The 20,389-nt window shown below is 43.2% G+C and overlaps 1 protein-coding gene across 10 annotated transcripts in view; it reads right to left on the bottom strand.

Annotated features, from left to right (window-relative positions):
* The window catches only part of TRIO (trio Rho guanine nucleotide exchange factor), a 366,740-nt gene that overhangs the window by 98,384 nt on the left and 247,967 nt on the right, over positions 1–20,389 (bottom strand). For all 10 annotated transcript variants that reach the window (XM_016952961.4, XM_063811100.1, XM_016952967.4 and 7 more), the window contains 7 exons: positions 20,129–20,218; positions 16,997–17,089; positions 13,993–14,104; positions 12,078–12,268; positions 10,084–10,185; positions 5,755–5,897; positions 5,074–5,173 (listed from right to left, as the gene is read on the bottom strand). In XM_016952961.4, coding sequence (XP_016808450.1) covers positions 5,074–5,173; positions 5,755–5,897; positions 10,084–10,185; positions 12,078–12,268; positions 13,993–14,104; positions 16,997–17,089; positions 20,129–20,218 — 831 coding nt within the window. The remainder of the gene's footprint in view (positions 1–5,073; positions 5,174–5,754; positions 5,898–10,083; positions 10,186–12,077; positions 12,269–13,992; positions 14,105–16,996; positions 17,090–20,128; positions 20,219–20,389) is intronic.

Genomic DNA, 20,389 nt, shown 5'->3' with positions numbered 1-20,389 from the left:
ATGGTCCTAGCTACCTGGGGGGCCAGGCAAGGATCACTTGAGCTTAGGAGTTCAAGACTACAGTGAGCTCTGATCACACCACTGCACTCCAGCGTGGGCGACAAAGTGAGATCCTGCCTCAGGAATTTTAAAAAAAGAGTGACTGAAACCAGTTATGTTTTTAAATATGTGAATCCATATATTCATGTTATAAGCTTGGGAAGGGGGTTCCACATGAAGTTATCAGTCTCAACGGAATTTCTCACTCATTAGAAATAAGAAACATACGGCTTAAGATTCGAAAGACAGCTCACACCTGGGCCCTGCTGGCTCGGGCCGGCTTTTCAACAGGATACCTCATCTCGCCTCGGCCATTTTTCCATGTTGGCCTCAAGATGCTTTGTTCTACAATACGGTTTGAGTTCCATGTTTTCTATTTTCTTTGTAATATGGCTTTTAGTTTAATGATTATAAATCACAGACTAATAAGGAAGAAACAGGGAAAAAATTTTTAAAGATGTGTCTTTAGTAAAAATACTGAGCTCCAAATTCAGCTCTTGCATGAAATAATAAGGCCTGGAAAATGACAGATGATTAAATGCATGTTCCGTGTCTGGCTGTGGCCCTCTGCTGCTGGGAGGCCTTGCAGAGGGCCTGGATCTCCTGCAGTGCCCCAGGCCCGGCTCAGCGCTCTCCTCCCTACCGCAGGGAGATGCACTCAGGACAGATGAGATAAGAATCTGGAAAGCGCTTGATTTCTTTGGAATCCAAATTATATTTTCATAAGATCATTGTATCAGGTTAAGTACCATGGAGATCAGCAAGAATCAGTACTAAATTCACTTCTGGAACAAAAAGAAGGCATATTTTAAAACTGATGTTTTCAAAGTAGGAAATGTGCTGCTGGGGCCTGTGGCTCATGGCCGTGGCCTGGCTAACCCCGCTCTGCTGACCGTGCTCCCTGGAAAGAGGGCGTCTCCAGGGCCCCTCCTTCAGACTCTCCCTAAACCTTGTGTGCCTCATCTGAGAATTACTAACAGCCCTGGCAGATAACTTTTGCCTTCAGAATTCTCCAAGAGGCCGAGTCAAAAACATCCCCCCACCCAGTTTCTGAAATGAAACCAAATTCCATGATAACAACTAATAACAGACATCATAAATTAAGTCGAACAGGCAGAATGTCGTTAAGTGATTTCCCTTGCCAGATCCATCTGCCTGCGTTATCAGAGGCTGCTTAAACTTAAACTACGTAGGGCAGAAAGAACTTCGAGACTCAGGAAAATTACCGTCACCGGAGATGGGGTTGCTGGTTAAGCCTAGTTTAGAGGGACAGTGCATTTTGCAGACTGACTAGGGAAAGGATGGAGTCCTTGATTTTCAAAATGTGTTCTTGAGTCATCTAATGACCCTCAACTGTTCTACTGGAGAGGCTTAAGGAGGGAGATGGCTAAGAGAAAACCTCACAGAAGCAGAGCACACACAAACACAGGCACACGTGGGCAGCAAACATGCACCTTCTTGTTTGTAAGGCCGCATGGGTACGTCCTCTCCAAATTCCAAATTCTGACTTATTGGCAAGTCTCATACGCCGTTTAATCCCAAATGCAGGTCTCCAGAACGGAGTAAGACACCCGCTGTGGTTCTGTTCTCGCAACACGACATTTCATCCTTTCTGTGCTTTAGAGCCTACTAAGGACCGATGCTCTCAGCAAGTGGCATTAAGAAAATTCACCAGGTCTGTTTAAGAAACTGAGTCTGGAGTGTCATTCCTTCAAGATGGTTAACAACCATGAGAATACCAGGGTGAGTGTCGCTGCGTGGCAGGCTGCCGTCCTCAGTAAGAAAGAGCCTCCCAGGAGCGGGGCTGGAGAGGCAATGGTGTAACTGGCAGGAGAGACCCTTCAGGGATTTCTTTTTTTTTTTTTTTTGAGATGGAGTCTCGCTCTGTCGCCCAGGTGGGAGTGCAGTGGCCTGATCTTGGCTCACTGCAAGCTCCGCCTCCCGGGTTCATGCCATTCTCCTGCCTCAGCCTCCCGAGTAGCTGGGACTTACAGGCACCCACCACCACGCTCGGCTAATTTTTTATATTTTTAGTAGAGACGGGGTTTCACCATGTTAGCCAGGATGGTCTCGATCGCCTGACCTCGTGATCTGCCCGCCTTGGCCTCCCTAAGTGCTGGGATTACAGGCGTGAGCCACAGCGTGCTCAGCCGACCCTTCAGGGATTTCTGAGCTCAGGAGTGAAGTTTAGGGACAACACATCAGATGAGGTCAAGAGAAACTGGTGAATCATCTTCACAGATAGAGTATCTCATAGGGAGTTTTCTTAACATTTTCATACCCTAGTGGACTGCTAGGGTAAAATTTGCTTTTTTTTTCTTCTTTTTTTTGGCAAACCTATACTGTTCTGGTAGTGATTTATTCTTCCTCTTTCGTTAGATACAAATATAATTTGCTGTATTCCCAGTTCACATAAGCCCTCCCTAATATGCTATAACAGATGTGAAGTCGTGCTAATTTCACTACTCCTAACTCCAGGATAGAGACTTATTTCTGTTCAAGCCGCTGGGGAATCCCAATCAGCCACGCGCCTTAGGGGCCAGGGCTGTGCTGGGGCTGAGAGGAGGTGGGTACCAGCCAAGGAATTCTCCACACCCAGGAGATAAGTCGTGGCACCAGCAACTCTGTCCGGAATAATGAACTGGAGACTCCAGAGCCCCTTCCTGGATAGAGGGGTCATTTCCAGACTCCCAGGCACCCATTTATCCGTAAACTACCCGAGGAAACAAGTTATCCTTGCCTCTTAGACCAACTTCCAAAAAAGGAACCCTCCAAAGCTAACTTTTCCACTTAGCTCTTTAGCAATTTCATTCAAAAAATTTACTTTTTTTTTTTTAAAAAAGAATAAACTTTTGAACTCATGTCTAGGGGAAATCCAGAGCAGACCCCTAGGAGTTTATCTTAAGAATGGGAATTTGGGGCTTGACGGTGATCTCAAATGGTCTGGAAATGCCCTGAATGCGGGCCACTTTCCCACACACTTGAGCAACCATGATTCAACTTTCCTTTCAGGTGGCAGCCTCATGGAAATTCACCAGATAATCCCCTTGATTACTTTATTAAAAAGTAAAATAAAATAAAAAATTTATCAATATTACTCTAACAAAGTGTTTCCAAGCTCAAACTTTATTTCTTTAACCTCAATGGCCATAGGTGGGGTCTCGGAGAGAAATGCTATCAGGCATCAGATGCCTGAACATGTTATTTATCTTATTTCTTTTTACTACCTGCCAAGAAATATTTGCTGAATGCCAATACATAAGGCCTTGAACAAAATAAAATGAGAAATTCTTTTTATTCTCTGGTCTTGTCATTCTAACCACTCCAAGTCCTAGGATCTATTATTTAGTGAACCCAAAAAGTATAATGAGAAAAAAATCTAATCACTTAAACTAGGATATTGAAAATGGAATCACTGCAGCAGAGCAGTATTTTAAATCTACTGACTCCCGTCCTTGAAACTAGAACATTAAGTATCATGAATCCTCCTACAAAACCAAGTGAGAAAAGGCCAGTCTGGGACTAAAAGATGTGCCACGGAAATAACCTTCCAAATATTGGACTCTGTCATCTGTCTGAATCAATTCCCAAGGACGGTGAGGTCAGGGCATTGTTCCTTCCTACCAATGAGTGGGCTGCGGAAATGATGTGCAGAGAACAGACTCCCGGGTCTCATGATGGGGACAAAGGTCTCATGAAATGAGGTCTGACTTGCGTTGGAGAATGAGAAGCTCAGCAATTCTGGGCTCATAAATAAACCCCCTATTTACTGTCAATTTTTTAAAAAAGAATTCAGTCTAGCATTCTAGTAACGTAACAGAACACACTAGTCTTGGCAGGAACAGAAGACTTCATTAAGATCAATGTTCCCCACTGGCTGACAGAGAACATTTTGTCTTTTGTCCATCACGTAAACCCAGGATTCCAAATTCTACTAGCAATTTACTTTGTGGGATTTTTGGATTGTATCAGACAAAATCATGAGATACTCTAGGCTGCTTCTGAAGAAGATACACCTATACAAACTTTTTTGATAAAAATCAGATCTAGCTCACAGTGGTCATCACTGTTGCCAATTCCAGGGCAGGTTTTCTATGTTCTGCTGCACACTATGGTTCTGAGAGGGCATCTCAGGGCCACAGCCCCCATTTCCAACAGAGCAGCTCCGCTTCTACACTGCCATGAGTTCTTACTATTTTACATTGCCTTGGCATCACTATGAACCCAGAGAAGCTGGACTTTCTCATAACAGGAGCATCTTCTCCCAGGCCTTCAATGTGGTAGGTCCTGATCTCTGCTTCACAGAACTTCCTTCTGGTGACCATTTCTCTAAGGGATAGCCATATAAGACCTGCTTAACTGGCCCTGCTGACACTTGCACCTCATGTGGACTGTGCAGATATGCCAGAGTGACAACTTCCTAGTCACAGCATGACCTTCTGAAACTCGTGTCTGCTTGCTCTAAGCCCACTCATTGAGACGCCCTGTGCCAAACCTGTTTGGATAATGTCCTAGACACAGTGAAGGGCCTGGCCCAAGGACTCCTCTCTCCCCACATGCTCCCTGTCCTCCAGGGATGCCGTGTGATCCGCAGAACCTGTAAGCAACACTCTTTATTTCCATCTTGTGTCCCTCCTAGTCGCTGGAAGGGTGCTGTCCATCTTAAAGATCCTAAATTAAAACATACGCTGGTGTTCTGTGTAGGATTTTATTTTAAATGATAGGTTCTTCTGCTTAGGAATAAGATTAAAAAGTCTAAGTATGCTGCCCTCGAATGTCCAGTAACACCCTTGGCACTGGCAAAGGGCAGGATGGAAAGAGTTGAATGATTTCTCCTGAATCCTCAGGGTTCAAGTCTTCTCACCCCAATCCCCCAAGTCTCTGCCCCACCACGGGATCCTGGCACTACTCCTGGCACGTATCAACTGCTTGAAAATGTTGATGACAAACTGTGAGTAACAGAAAGTAGGGGGCTGCTTTGACCAGAGACTGGCCACATTCCCCTCCGCACACAAAGTGCCGGCGGTGACTCACCTTATCGCTGTCCAGCGTGTTCTGAGACGTCCGTGAGGCAATGGAAATCGTATCAGGCTGGCTGCTGCCGTCTCCTTGGCTGTCCAGATCCTCTCCATCCCTGGCGGTGCAAAGAAACTTTTAGTTCCTGATGCTGCTGAGCTGGCAGTCACTGGAGAAGCAACTGATTTGTTTAATGAGGTGCATATCAGCCTTCGTGAGTGCCTGCTACTGCCAGGATGCGGACAATGGTTAAGGCACCCTTCACCGAGCACAGGCTTTCTGCTAGGCACTGTGCTGAGTGTTTAAAACATATCATCCTGTTGGATTCCCATCACCATAAAATATAGTTGATATGATCGTTGCCATTTTAAAAATGAGAAAACAACAACATCTCGATGCTTTATAACTTATCCAAGGTCATGTGCATGAGTTAGACATGTGCCCTGTATGGTGCTCGGGGTAAGAAAGGCAAAACAATGAGAGGTTTGCACACAGCCCTTCGTTTACTCTAAGCCAATAGAGGCTCTTATCTCTGACAAAGCAGTTTCATTACTAAGAATGATGTTATCCACAAATGGCAGTTTAAAAAACGTATTCCTCAAATGTTTGAGAGAAAGGATTTTTGAAGCAGGGTGAGCTAACACCGCCTCGCCCCTCCCTCCCACATCCACAAACCTCCAGAGGCGCCCAGACACACACCTCCTTCCCTTCTGTCTTGTGGCGGGAGCGGTCTTAGGGATGTGAATGGGCTCCTTCAGGGCTCCCTTCAGGTGGATCGTCCGCTCCTGGATGACTTCGCGGATATGCTTTATCCAGTCCTGCTTGTTCTCTATGCTGGAAGCCTTAACAAGGTGTTAGCGTTGCTTAGGATACGGAACGGCCCTTTCCAGACCTTGCACTAACCACACCCAGGTTTCCTGCATTCCTTGAGTTTCTATTTTCAAAATGACTTTTTAGCAGAAAAGCAACCACATCCGATGTTTAATATGCTACCAAATAAATGACTATTTAAAAATATGTTTTCATCAAAACCCTTTTTGTTTTATAGCACGTATATTACTCCAGATCTCTGACTATTGCAATAATCCATCATTCTCCAGCCCCAAGACCTTTTAAGCAGCCCTGGGCAAATAAACCAACACAGCCACCCTCACTGCCACCAAAACGCCTCTGAGGCTATTGAGGCAAACACTGCGCACTGGTCAGTAGGGGGCATACTGCCAGCAGGAAACTGAACAAATCCCCACAGCCTTGCGGCCTCCTTTGCTGGACTCAGGGAACAGCGGCGCAGCTGCCACCACCTCCAGCCCCCTGTGCCTAGCCGAGGGCTTCTCGCATGCTGTCATCCACTCCCATAAGGACTCTGCGGGTGGGAGACTCCTGCAGCCCCGTCTTATAAATGAGCAACTGAGGTGTGGACAGAAGAAATGTGCCCAACGTTCCAAGCTCACCAACTGCCAATCCCCGATGGCAGATTCACCTTGACTCCATTACAACTCTCAAGAAATGTCCTCTGAGAACCACACAGACCAGATTCTCAGCAAGCACCTGCAGACTGAGCACGCACGACATCACTTGATCCAGACTTTTTTTTTTTTTTTAACTCTGCCTCAAAGGAGGTTTTTTTTTTCTTTCTGCATGTTCTGGGCCTTCCTAACAGCTTTCTAATTTCCTCACAGAAAATATCAATCTCCTATAAGCATAATTCCCTGCAGTTATAATTAACCTAACTGTCATAACTCATCGTAGATGAGGTCACAAAGTGGGGAGCACCCAGCATTTCTCACTGTGTATCCTGTTTTTGAAAACAGAAAATCAAAGCCCATGTTGGGAAAGGAAATTAAAATTGATCATCCTCTTTCTACAGAAACCGTTTTAACCAGAGGACCTGTCTTTAACATTACTAACAGGTAGTGACAGGGAAAAGAAATGATGGGTAAAGGCAGCCTCTTGCTCCCTCTTCTCCGGAGTGACATAGGACAGCAGGAAAACCAATGTCTTCTGGCGAGGGGGCAGGAAGGAGGCAGGGTGACCGGGGAAAGGGGGGGGGAAGTAAGGGACTCGGGAGAAGAAACTTTTCTAAAAACTACAAATTGGTTGGAATTTAAATGCCTGATAAAAGTATTTGGAAGGTCAACTAAAGAGAAGTACCTGCAAAAGAACATCTGGCAGAGTTTGGAAACAACTGAGGAAAACTGTTAATATGGTTCAGAAATAAAGAAAATTCTCATATGAATTGATCGTTACACTTAAAGAGTAATTCTCCTAACCTTAAAGAAATTAAACGAGGAAAAAAGATGTCAGTTTTTCAGAAATAGTAAGAGAAAGGTAACTGAGGTAAAGTACTAAATACCAAGGTCCTACCTGGCTAAGAGAGGGGATAGTTCATTTCATAATCTGGGTAGTCGCAATCTGCTTAAGACTTAAAAATAAAATTCTCTTTTCCAGACTAGAGAAGTGAAAATAACCAAAATTTTGTTTTACAACTATGAGGACATCATCATCGCCACTACCACCATTCCCATCACGTTCTCTACCACCATAAGCACACACACCAGCAGCACGATACCTCTACTTCTACCACTGCCTACACCCTCACCACCACAACCTGCACCCTCACCACCACAAGCTGCACCCTCACCACAACCTACACCCTCACCACCACAACCTACACCCTCACCACAACCTACACCCTCACCACCACAACCTGCACCCTCACCACCACCTGTACCCTCACCACCACCACCTGCACCCTCACCACCACAACCTGCACCCTCACAACCTACACCCTCACCACAACCTACACCCTCACCACCACAACCTGCACCCTCACCACAACCTGTGCCCTCACAACCTACGCCCTCACTACAACCTGTACCCTCACAACCTGCACCCTCACCACAACCTGCACCCTCACCACAACCTGCGCCCTCACAACCTACGCCCTCACCACAACCTGTACCCTCACCACAACCTGCACCCTCACCACAACCTGCACCCTCACCACCACAACCCACCACAACCTGCACCCTCACCACCACAACCTGTACCCTCACCACCACAACCTGTACCCTCACCACAACCTGCACCCTCACCACCATCTCCAACCTTACTACCATTAAAATCTAAAGTATCTCCATCTATGCTCTCACCACACCATCTAGACCAACAAAATCTGTACCCTCACCATCAACACCTAAACCCTCACCACCATCTACACTACCACTGCCTGCACTAGCACTACCACCGCCTGTACTACCACTGCCACCAAATTCTACACGATGACCTCCATCTACAACCTCACCACCATCACCACCAAAGTCTATGCCACCACCATCTATACCCTCATCACCACCATCTACACCACTGCTACCATCTGTACCCATACCCCCATCACCAAATCTATACCACTACCTTCCTCTACACCCTTACCCTCTCACCACCATCTATACCACCGTGACCACCAAAATCCATACCACCACCATCTCCACCCTCACTGCCATCTAAACTTTCACCGCCATCACCACCACCACAGCGTCTCCACCACCTCCACCTACATCATCATTACACTACCATTCCCACCATCACCATCGCCTGCCTCTCTACACCAACACCATGCAGCAATCCCTGAAATTAATGAGAACATCGTTTCCTTTACTTTCTCCTTGGAAGTCAGAAAGGTATTACCCAAAATTCCCTAGAAAACTTGTACCTGGCGAAGCCTGACAAATAAGAAGAGTCTTATTTGTCAACTGTACCATGAGCATGTACAACATCCTAAATGAAAGTCCAGATCTGGCTAAAGTATCTGTCACTATTTTTTGGAAGCACCTTTTGGCATCTACCACTGTAGCTAGTCTGGATAAGCGGTTTATATAAGTTGCAAGTTTCCAGGTTTTGAGTATACCTTAAAATGTTAGACCTTAGGAAGAAAATACAGTTATTTAAATTTAGCTATCGGTGCAAATGATATCAAATAGGGCTTTATGCCAGTACTAGCCAGAACACATTGGGCTGGTAATCACATATTCACTGCAAAACAACCCACTATCACATATGAACAAAAATCTTATGAACACAATGGCTTCCACTGAAGAACACGCTCTAGAAGGCTGACATACAGGGGAGTAACTCACAGTCACTGAAAATACCAAAGAGATGAAAAAGCATGCAAGAGACACAAGGGGTGACATGCAGGTTCATACACCAGAGTCCCATTACACTCTGGCTCATCTCCCAATATTCGATAAGCCTTAGCTCCACCGTCCCCCAAACATCCCAAAGCCGCTGATGGCATTTCCAGATGGCTCCAAAAGTTCCATCTGTATTTTCTCAAACACAGAGGAGGAAAATACATAAGACAACCTTAGAGCTCTTGACCATTCCCAGGAGAGGTTAGTATAATCAAAACAGAGTTCAAATCAAATATTCCAAGATATTTTCCTCCCCCAAAGACTATATACCCTAAAGCATCCCTAGTGGTTTTGAATTTTAAATCATAACAGTATCAAACCCTGTCACTAATAATCATTCCTCTTTCCCTCCGTCTCCAAACTATTAAGCCACAGAGCTGAGGACTCTGTAAGGACTGTGGGTACGGTTGGCCTCGACTTCCTGTCGCAGGTCCTCAAACACGCACCAGGTGACTTTTTCCTTTCGAAACAGGTCAAGTGCGCAATCAGAGTTTTTGGTCAGTATCTCATTCCTCCTGTACCCTGACTTCCTGCATCTCTTATAGAGTCAATGAATTCAAAGACTGGAAGAATGGGAGAAATATAAACAGACCTTGCTTCATTTGCCCTTTCAGGAGTCAAGTGAAAGTTTAACTCAAATTGTTTCATCACCAGAACACCAAACTGAATTTATTCCACTATTCTTTTTGTGGTAGTCACCAATCTGAATAGAACACACACACACACACAACAACAACAAATAATAATAAAATAATATGAAAACAACGGAAAAGCAAGCATGGATGGCCACAGTAAATGTTTCAAACAACACATTCCCAGCTTCAAATGAACGTACCTTAAGGACAATTTTATTATCTGAAGTTGGTGTTCTCCCCACCCACAGTGCAAATTTGCAAGGGTCTCCTTCAACATGTTCTGTGACACCCAACTCTGAGGTCTGGATAAAAAGACAATTATATAATTAGGTGACAGTAAAATTCTAGAAGGATGCAAAACAGAGACCAAGGAAACAGGTTTTGGTTACTTGTGGCCATGTTAGGTTATAAGAACGTCGCTAGTGATCTCAGCTGTCATGTGAGTTATAATGAGGACATTGTGTTCTTAGGCTACAGGTGACTGGTTTCATCCTTCGCTTCCTGTGAGCGTCTCTTACTGGAGACCCCAGTGCAGGTCAACGAGCAAAAAATTCAGGGGAAGGAAACCAACATGTGAAAATCCTACTATCTGACAATCAAGATTTGACTATTTGCAATCTTACAAGCAACAAACTGCAAAATGAGTCTTTCCTGGTTGCAAAAGGGCTGCCACCATGTTCTCTTCAGTATTAATGACGCAGCTTCCCAGAGGGCAAATGATGTTTTAACAGCTTATTTTCCAATTTCTTTATCAATAGCATTAGCTTTTAGTATTTCATCAATAATTTTAATGGCTAAGAGGCAAAATCCCTCTGTAATATATGCAGAACACGGAAGCATGCAGAGAAAGGTCAATAGCTTCAGCCCCTCCCCCACAGTCAAGGTCCCCCTGATGCATTCTCCACCCCAGCAAAGGAAGTGATTCATCATCCAGAGCTCCAGAGGTAGCCTCTGAGGGAATCTTAACTTCTAAAAGATAAATTAAGTGAAGACGTATTGGCTGCTAAAACAGATGAGCTTGGTCTCTAAAGAGAGATTAAAGCCAGCTAATGAAATTACTAGCCAGCAATGTTGCATTTTTTTCTTTCCAGTCAGAATGTGACCTAAAATGATGTCACGCAAGCTGTGATCCAAAACACGATCTCAAACAGGACACAAGCCAAACAAAATGGTATGAAAACCATCATTTGGAACCTGTGAATTCCAGATTATTACTCAGATGATTTCCATACTCGGAGACATTTTATTACTCGAAGAATTTCATTATATATGGACATCACAAAAAGTATGATGTGTAAGTTGTCCAAATTGCAAACATCTACCAGTATTTATAAGAGATCTGCTGTAAAGAAACCCACCTTCTTGGCATTTTCTATTCTTTTCTTGATGATGATTCCTCCTTAGTGCAACCCAATCGTCCCTTCTGCCTGGCCCTGCCCAGCGACCCTGCATGAATAAGCCTCTGAGAAACGGCCCACTAAATTAGATGGAAGTACACTGGATCCAGAGACGATGCTGCCCTTGGGGAGGCTGGTAAGGCTAGCTAGTGGTCACAAAATGGCAGCAGGTATGTTGCTCTTGCCAAGAAGTACAATGACAGGTTACGAATTAAAATGCATCACCGGATCTGCCAAGCACTCAGGGGCAGCTGTCTCCACATAGCTGCGGCTGTGGATCTTTCAGACTGTACTTTGGCTTAAGTATATTTTCTCTAATAATGACATTTCACTGTTATAAACAACCATAAATTTACTCATGCATTTATATTTCATACATTTATTTTTAAATGTGAGCCACCCAGTAAGGCTGTTTCCATATACTCCAATGTTTATGGTTGAAAAATTAGTTATAATAAGAACTTAGTCATAGATATGATTATTTTATTTATAAAGCTAGTTAAGCACACCGGAGATAAATGATTTCACTTATGAAATGTTTTCTTATCCTGCAGTTATATGATACGGGATTTAAGAAGAGCAAGTTTCCTAAGTCTATAAACTCCAGAGCACCCTCTAGTGGACTTGAGGGTGGGAAATAATTTCACTGAAGATGAAAACCCTACCACAATTCAGACTTGAACATTTCAGGACAGATTGGGAGGTTAAACTGAAGACAATGAACAATTCTTCTCTACCTACAAAAAGACTGCAATTGTGTTACCTTTAGACTTACAATTCTGAACGCCTATACTTACAAACAATTTGCTTTTATAAAGGTACTTGCTTCTCCCACTGGAATCTTTCACTTCTTTACTAAATACTAAGGACATTTCAAAAAGGAAGAGATGCCGTTCTCGACCCTTTCGAATTAAGGTTTTTGGGTCCCACACTTGGAAGGATTCCTGTAGGATGAGTTCTCCCTGAGACTCAATGTTTTCATCAAACCCTACAACATGAAAAAAGGGAGGCAAATCAATTTAAAAGAAAAATAAAAACTGATGCACAAGAAAGCATTATTAGTATTTTCAACATTTTAAAAATGCCCATCGACCAACCCCAGATAAGAGTTTCCCATCTGATCCTGACTCGACGCCACTGACCCATCCTACAGAGGATAATTCTTCCTAACACACCACTTTACATATATTTTCCTTTGTTCAAAAACATTCTGCGATTCCTCATGGCTTTATTCTTTGAGTTCTATCCCTCTGGTGGGCCTCTGCAACAGTTGAGATCTGGTTCCACCCTCTACTTCTCTTCAGCCCTCTCCTGCAGCATCCCACCACAGAAAGCTCCTCCTCTGAAACAGTTCCGACTCTCCTCTAAGCCCCCACCTACTTCCCAGCCTCCGTCTTGATTCTCTCTGCTTCCTCAGCCCAGAGCATCCTTCCCAGACATTCTGCTCAGGTCCAGCCTTTCTTCAAGGACCTGTCCTGGTCTTGCTTCTTGGAGAAGTCCCTGGCTGCCCGTGCTTGGTGCACCCTCCCTCCTCTGAATGTGACATTCTGCATGTGAATCAGTCGTGCTCTGGACTTCACGACTGCTCCTCTCTTCATGGAAGTGGCCTACTTTATCACCTGGTTATGAAGCCACCAGGGCTTAGTAAAGCCAGCCCTAGGGCAGAGGCTGCCCATTACCTCCTGACTTCCACTCTCTTTTTACTCTCACAGTAGAAGCTCCCACTAGGGCTGCTCAAAATAAGCACTCCATCCCCCAGCCCCATGAACAGTTAAAAGCAGCTCGGGTACCTACGCTCTGGGCAAGAGAGCAAAGTAGCGGGTACCACTGCTAGTGTCTGCCCATCTGGAGTTTCCTCCCTGACCTTCTTTCCCACTTCCTGCTAAATGGAATGTTGGCATGGTCTTGAAACACCCTGGACCTAGCCAGCCAGAAAAACAACTAGAATGGAGAGAAACTAGCTGGAACACAGCCTGAGTCCTGGATGACATCATGAAGGGTGGCCATACCAGATCAGCATTTTATATCAGAGAAAGAAAAATCTGTTTTGCCTGGCCTCTGAGTTTTGGGTCTTATTACCCACAGTGGCACCTATGTTCAGTGTTACCCATAAAGACACAGGCTAGCAAAAGCATTTGGGGCAGGATTAAAACTTATTCTGTGTAGCCTGGCAAGAACCAAGCTTTGCACAACAGGAAGAGCTTTCTTAAACAGAGGCATTTATGGAAATTATAATTGCTCTAATTTTGAAACATATTTATCTAATTTTCTCTTTACCATGTTACACAAGGAAATATCTGGTGCCTACTATGTTCCAGGCTATAGCAAGTGATGCAATGGATACAGAGGTGGGGAAGCAACACATTCTTTTAAGGATTTTACAGTCCTGGGGTTTGATCCATCCATACACCCACCTACCCATCCATCTAACAGGGAGAACAGGTGGCCTGCAGCAAGCGACACAAAGTGCTATTGGAGTCCAGAGTGTGGAGAGGCTGTTTTCCAGTGAAGGGACCAGAAAAGGCTTTCAATGAGTATAGAAGCATTTTATGTGGTCCTTAAGAAAAGCAATGACACTGATTCTTTAAGAAATGTTCTTAACCACTAACATAGAGACATAAAGCGGGGATTTTTAGGGTTCAGGAAATCCATTTACAAACAGTGTCATTAGAAACTGCATAGATGCACACTGGGGTATGGAGGGTCCTTTACCTTCCAGCATGCTGAGGTGCATGGCGTCATTGGCTCGCTTCGGCACGCTGAGCATCACCTCCAGGCCATCTTTAATCTCTCCCTTTCCTTCCTCACAGCACGTCAGCAGCTCCTGCAAAGATAAACAACAGAAACTAGGTAAAGACTGCAGAATGCTCTGCCAATAAGACCTTGGCAGAAACAGTTTATGAAAGCCCATGGCTTTCAAGATAAAAGCAGAATGTGGTCAACTGGGCATATGTTCTCACAGAAATAAACTACTACCTCTTTATTCAATGGATGGCAGGGTTTGTCCTGTTCTAATCAGAGTAAGCCAGATGTATTCACAGTTTAAGATGAAATTAGTATACCTGTTAACAATCAAGCCTCAAAAATGATAAACAGAGGCCGGGTGTGGTGGCTCACGCCTGTAATCCCAGCACTTCGGGAGGCTGAGGTGGGTGAATCACTTGAGGTCAGGAGTTCGAGACCAGCCTGGCCAACATGGTAAAACTCCATCTCTACTTTAAAAAAAAAAATTAGCTGGGCATGGTGGCATGCGCCTGTAATCCCAGCTACTTGGGAGACTGAGGGAGGAGAATCACATGAACCTGGGAGGTGGAGGCTGCAGTGAGCCAAGATTGTGCCACTGCACTCCAGCCTGGGGGACAGAGCAAGACCCTGTCTCAAAAAAAAAAAAAAAAGATAAATAGAAATATTTAATTATTATGTAACACACGATCAGCTACTGGTTACAGCTGACCGCCATGCCAGGTCCAACTGTGCGTTTACCACACAATCCCAGCGTGACTCTGCACCCTGGAGCTATGAATGCAACGTCCCATCTAAACCGGACCAGCCAATCCACGCAGCAGAAACAGTAACACCGCATGAGTACTTACAGTCAAATGCATTTCCTTTTTGCGTAGGATGTTTAGAAAAGCTCTAATGGTTGAATTACATCTCTCCGGGGAGCCCTATGTGTGTGATTACATTGCAAAGCCATTTAGAGAAACATCCGTTATTAAATGAATGATAACAGGAACAGTAAGTTCACCTTCTGGTGGGCTCCAAGATACTTTTTTTTTTTTTTTTTTTTTTTTTAAGCGGAGTCTCGCTCTGTCGCCCAGGCTGGAGTGCAATGGCGTGATCTCAGCTCACTGCAAGCTCTGCCTCCCAGGTTCATGCCATTCTCCTGCCTCAGCCTCCCGAGCAGCTGGGACTATAGGCGCCTGCCACCATGCCCGGCTAATATTTTTGAATTTTTAGTAGAGACGGGGTTTCACCGTGTTAGCCAGGATGGTCTCCATCTCCTGACGTCGTGATCCGCCTGCCTCGGCCTCCCAAAGTGCTGGGATTACAGCCAAGATACTTTCTTATTGGTGTATTAATAATTACTACCAGTCAGTAATAGCAATAGCAGTGTTTTGTGTCTTGGTAGTCAACAAAAGAGAGGTATGACACTGCAGCCAGCACTGGTCTCCCAGTGGCTACTTGAGAGGAACTCAGCTGCCTGATGGGCACCTTCCCTCATCACCAGATGGTGTTTACCTGTGATTCTAAGCAGCATGGCAAACACTGCTCACAAATGCAGCGTACTGAGCCTACTAACTGATAACTGGCAGAAAACCTTCCTTGTTGGGGAGCTCAAGGGAGCTTATCACTGTTCTCCTGAAGAACCTCTGGCAGAGTAAGGCGAGGTTTACAAATTTAAGCACCAGTTTAGCAGAACTACATGCTGAAAACAAAATCCTTACATCTTGAGGACACTGAAAGGTAAATTGCCTTTGTAGAATTAGAAAGCAAAGGACAAATTTGAATATGAACAAATTCGCCTCCTGACTTATTTTGCATTCATAGTAACTATATATTTCTGCGGGAATGGTCACATAATCACTTAATGGCATTTTGATATAAAAGTACAGGAGAGCTTTTCCAATTGAAAAATCCCATAATAGTATCACTTTCACAAAACGATGTAGCTACTTATTACTGTCTGTAGATTTTTCTTGCTAACAAAAAGGGTAAAGAACAGTTTCAGCATTTGTAACTCCATCTTCTAAATTTCTTTTATATCTAGACAGATTACATAATAACTTCCCGTTGTCGAGCCTAGGGCAGTCCCTGGAACATGGCAGGATTCACAGAATACCATCACTGGGATGAACGCATGTTTCTACATTTTAATGCTTAATAACATTCACCAGCTGAGAAAATGGTATGCTGAACATTACCAGACAAAATCTGTCAATTTTTAGGTAGTCAAGAAAATGTGTATTGATGATATATAATATAAAAATAAAATACATTTTGTGACAACTCTTAGCACAAATTCTAAGTTTTGTTTACCTTTCTATTGTCAAGACTAATCACTATTGTTTTCTTAAATGTGATTTTAACTATAGTCATTCACAACTAATAAAAAGCAGAGGTCAGCCTGACTCCAATACTTGCGGTCTGTATGGACAAGGTGTGCCGCGAGGGGTGTGACATCAGGGACAAGCAACAAGACAGAGGAAGCCTCCTGGGCATGGGTTCTCCGTGGCTTCAGTGGAAGCCCTGGGCATCAGCCAGATCTGTGTTCTGAGCTGAGCCTGTTAACGTGTTTGAGTGGTGATTCTGGGCACACTCCTTACAGTCTACAGTCTGAGGCTAGTTTTCATGCCTGCAGACTAGCATTGTTGGGAGGTTAACATATGCAGAGCGTACCAAAGTGGACCATGCCTGGCCCGCAGTCAGCAAGCCACAGCTGGGAACTAAGGGTACTAAAATATCAAGAACTGATGATTTCTCATTTTATGTTTAGGGTCAGTCAGTGCAGTTCAGACGCATAATCATGACACACACTCTCATTTAACTCCTGCAATGAGAAATTAGGCAGGTCAATAAATACTAATGAATTAAAAAGTAAAATTAATTGACTAGGTGTTTCAAAGAATTCAGGGTAATTATATAAATATATAGTAAATGTCAAAATAATACATAATTCATAAAATTTCACAGGCTGAAGACGCATTATACATACTTTTAAAAGGAGCTGATACTTCGTTATTCGCTGAACTGGTTTAATAAGGTAGGAAGAAATGGAATTGGCTAATCCATGTCGCTGCTGTATCTCCTGTATTAAAACCAAACAAGAAACAAGAGTTATCATAGGGCTACACTATTAAATCATGGCCATAAAACACATTACTTTTCCAAATACTGTACCTGACAACTGTTTAATCATGCTGAAATAATAAAGTTTCCTTTTCCTAAGAGGCTTTTAAATTATTAACACAAACTTCTTTGCTTCTAAAATGTTACTTCTGGAGAGGAAGGGGTACTTTGGAGCAGGAGGATCTACCTTACTGTTCAATCGCACTTTTAATGCCATGATTTGCACTTTGCATTTTGTAATTATGTCCTTTACATGCAATGATCTGTATTGCATGTAAAGGTTGTATTCCTTTACAACTGGTTGTATTCCTTGCTGTATTCCTTGCTGTGAAGACAGGCCCTGTCTGTGCTACTCACCACTTTACACTAGCACCTAGGACAGAGCTTAGAGTTAAATGAGCACCATATAGATGTTCAATAATGCTTGTTACTGGTAAGAAGCATAATCAAAGGTTATCAGATAGCCTGGAGAAGAGAGGAAGCTGTAGAAGAAAGCCTCTAAAAAAATAAACCAACTGTACAAGGAATACTGAAAGCATATAAATTGTGAAATCTCTCAGGCATGATTTCTCTTATTCTTGAAGACATGTTTTAGGGCATAAGGGTTTAAGTTCTGGGATACATGCGCAGAATGTGCAGGTTTCTTACACAGGTGTACATGTGCCATGGTGGTTTGCTGCACCCATCAACCCGTTGTGTACATTAGGTATTTCTTCTAATGCTATCCCTCTCCTAGACCCCCACCCCCCGACAGGCCCCAGTGTGTGATGTTCCCCTCCCTGTGTAATGTGTTCTCATTATTCAACTCCCACTTACGAGTAAGAACATGTGGTGTTTGGTTTTCTGTTCTTGAGTTAGTTTGCTGAGAATGATGGTTTCCAGCTTCATCTATGTCCCTGCAAAGAACATGAACCCATCCTTTTTTTTTTCTTTCTTTCTTTTTGAGATGGAGTCTCGCTCTGTCGCCCAGACTGGAATGCAGTGGTGTGATCTCAGTTCACTGCGAGCTCCGCCTCCCAGGTTTATGCCATTCTCCTGCCTCAGCCTCCCAAGTAGCTGGGATACAGGCGCCTGCCACCACGCTCGGCTAATTTTTTTGTATTTTTAGTAGTGACGGGGTTTCACCATGTTAGCCAGGATGGTGTCGATCTCCTGACCTCATGATCCACCTGCCTTGGCCTCCCAAAGTGCTGGGATTACAGGCATGAGCCGCTGTGCCCGGCCCAAACTCATCCTTTTTCATGATTGCATAGTATTCCATGGTGTATATGTGCCACATTTTCTTTATCCAGTCTATCATTGATGGGCATTTGGGTTGGTTCCAACTCTTTGCTATTGTGAACAGTGCCGCAATAAACATGTGTGTGCATGTGTCTTTATAGTAGAATGATTTATAATCCTTTGGGTGTATACCCAGTAATGGGACTGCTGGGTTAAATGGCATTTCTGGTTCTAGATCCTTGAGGAATCGCCACACTGTCTTCCACAATGGTTGAACTAATTTACACTCCCACCAACAGTGTAAAAGCATTCCTATTTCTCCACAGCCTCACCACCATCTGTTGTTTCCTGACTTTTTAATGATCGCCATTCTAACTGGTGTGAGATAGTATCTCATTGTGGTTGATCTGCATTCTCTAATGACCAGTGATGATGAGTTTTTCATATGTTTGTTGGCTGCATAAATGTCTTCTTTTGAAAAGTGTCTGTTCATATCCTTCGCCCACTTTTTGATAGGTTTTTTTTTTCTTGTAAATTTGTTTAAGTTCATTGTAGATTCTGGATATTAGCCCTTTGTCAGATGGCTAGACTGCAAAAATTTCCTCCCATTCTGTTGGTTGCCTGTTCACTCTGATGATAGTTTCTTTTGCTGGGGCATAAGGGTTTCTAAAATGGCTTTGATTCCAAACATTAAATGTGCTATGTGCCCTCACTGTTTAAGTGAAATACTTAATACTAAAATATTTCTAACTCCATATACAGGTGCTGAATTTTGTCTGATGGCAAAGACCTAGAATCATGTGAAATATTAACAAGAAAAGGCCACTCTGGCCTGGGAGAAGGCTTCCTATTAACAAAGGCAGTGATGTGTAATGTGTAATGTAATGGTCAGGAGAATGACAATTAAAACAGGGTCATCTACAGGTAGGGCTTCATCTCAAAGACAGAAATTGAAAAGTTTATTCTACTTCCCCAGACTTTCAGATAAGAGCTGATGATCCCACCTGCCCATGCACAAGTGTAAAGACAGAAAACAAGTCCAACATCCTCACAACCTTATGCACCAAACTATGCACACTATTCAATAGCACCTTATCCTTCAATCAAAATGTATTGGCACATATTTGACCAAGTTTTGGAAACCCAGAAAGCACTCTGTGTATCACGTTCTAAAGCTCCATCCCTTTTGTGCTGAATAAGCCGCTGCAACAGCTTTCAAAACACAGATGACCTGTATCTACGTTTACTCCAATGAGAACACACTTAGTTAACCTTCTAATTATCCTAGTTGTTATGGCACTATTTGTAAAACTTTACTGGTAGGTTGTTTTTGAAAATTCATAACATCATGAAATTAAAATACGAAAAATAAAAAGATTCACATTTATTTTTGTTTTACTGAGGGGGAAAAGAAGCTTAATAGTTTATGCCTTCTGTATACAGTATTACAGGTGAAAAAATGTATTGAATATAAATAGTAATGATATTATAAATGATTGAATATAAATAATAACATATACACACACACAAACATACATCTATGTATTACAATCTGCGTTCCTTACAGATATAAGGCTTCCAGTATTTGTGTAGGATCTTTTAAAAACAGAAGACAATAGAAGAATAGCCCAATAGACATGATAGACAAAATGATAGACAAAAATGATAGACAAAAATGAAAACATTGTACTATCAATTAGGTGAAAGTTATGAGTAATGCCGCATTTTATGTACACAACTTGGAAAATTATGGTCTCTTTAGGAATCTATTACTTACGTCAAAATAGGACCCTGCATGTTCCAATATCAGCTGAGTAGAATCAGGCTTATTTTTGCAATATGTGACATACATCTGAAACTTGTCTGCCTGTGAGCCAAAAAAAAAAAGATCTCATTTAAATCATAACAAGTCAACGCATGATAAACTTTCATATAGAAAAGAAGCAGTATGGATAACGGAAATTTAAGCCTCGAGTTGAAGAGACTCTATTTTAAAAAGAAAGCTACTGAAATAAGAAACACATCGTTCTGACAGCAT

Source organism: Pan troglodytes, chromosome 4 (assembly GCF_028858775.2).
Source record: "Pan troglodytes isolate AG18354 chromosome 4, NHGRI_mPanTro3-v2.0_pri, whole genome shotgun sequence".
In the NCBI taxonomy this organism is placed as follows: domain Eukaryota; kingdom Metazoa; phylum Chordata; class Mammalia; order Primates; family Hominidae; genus Pan; species Pan troglodytes.
This window is presented reverse-complemented; position numbering and strand designations above follow the sequence as displayed.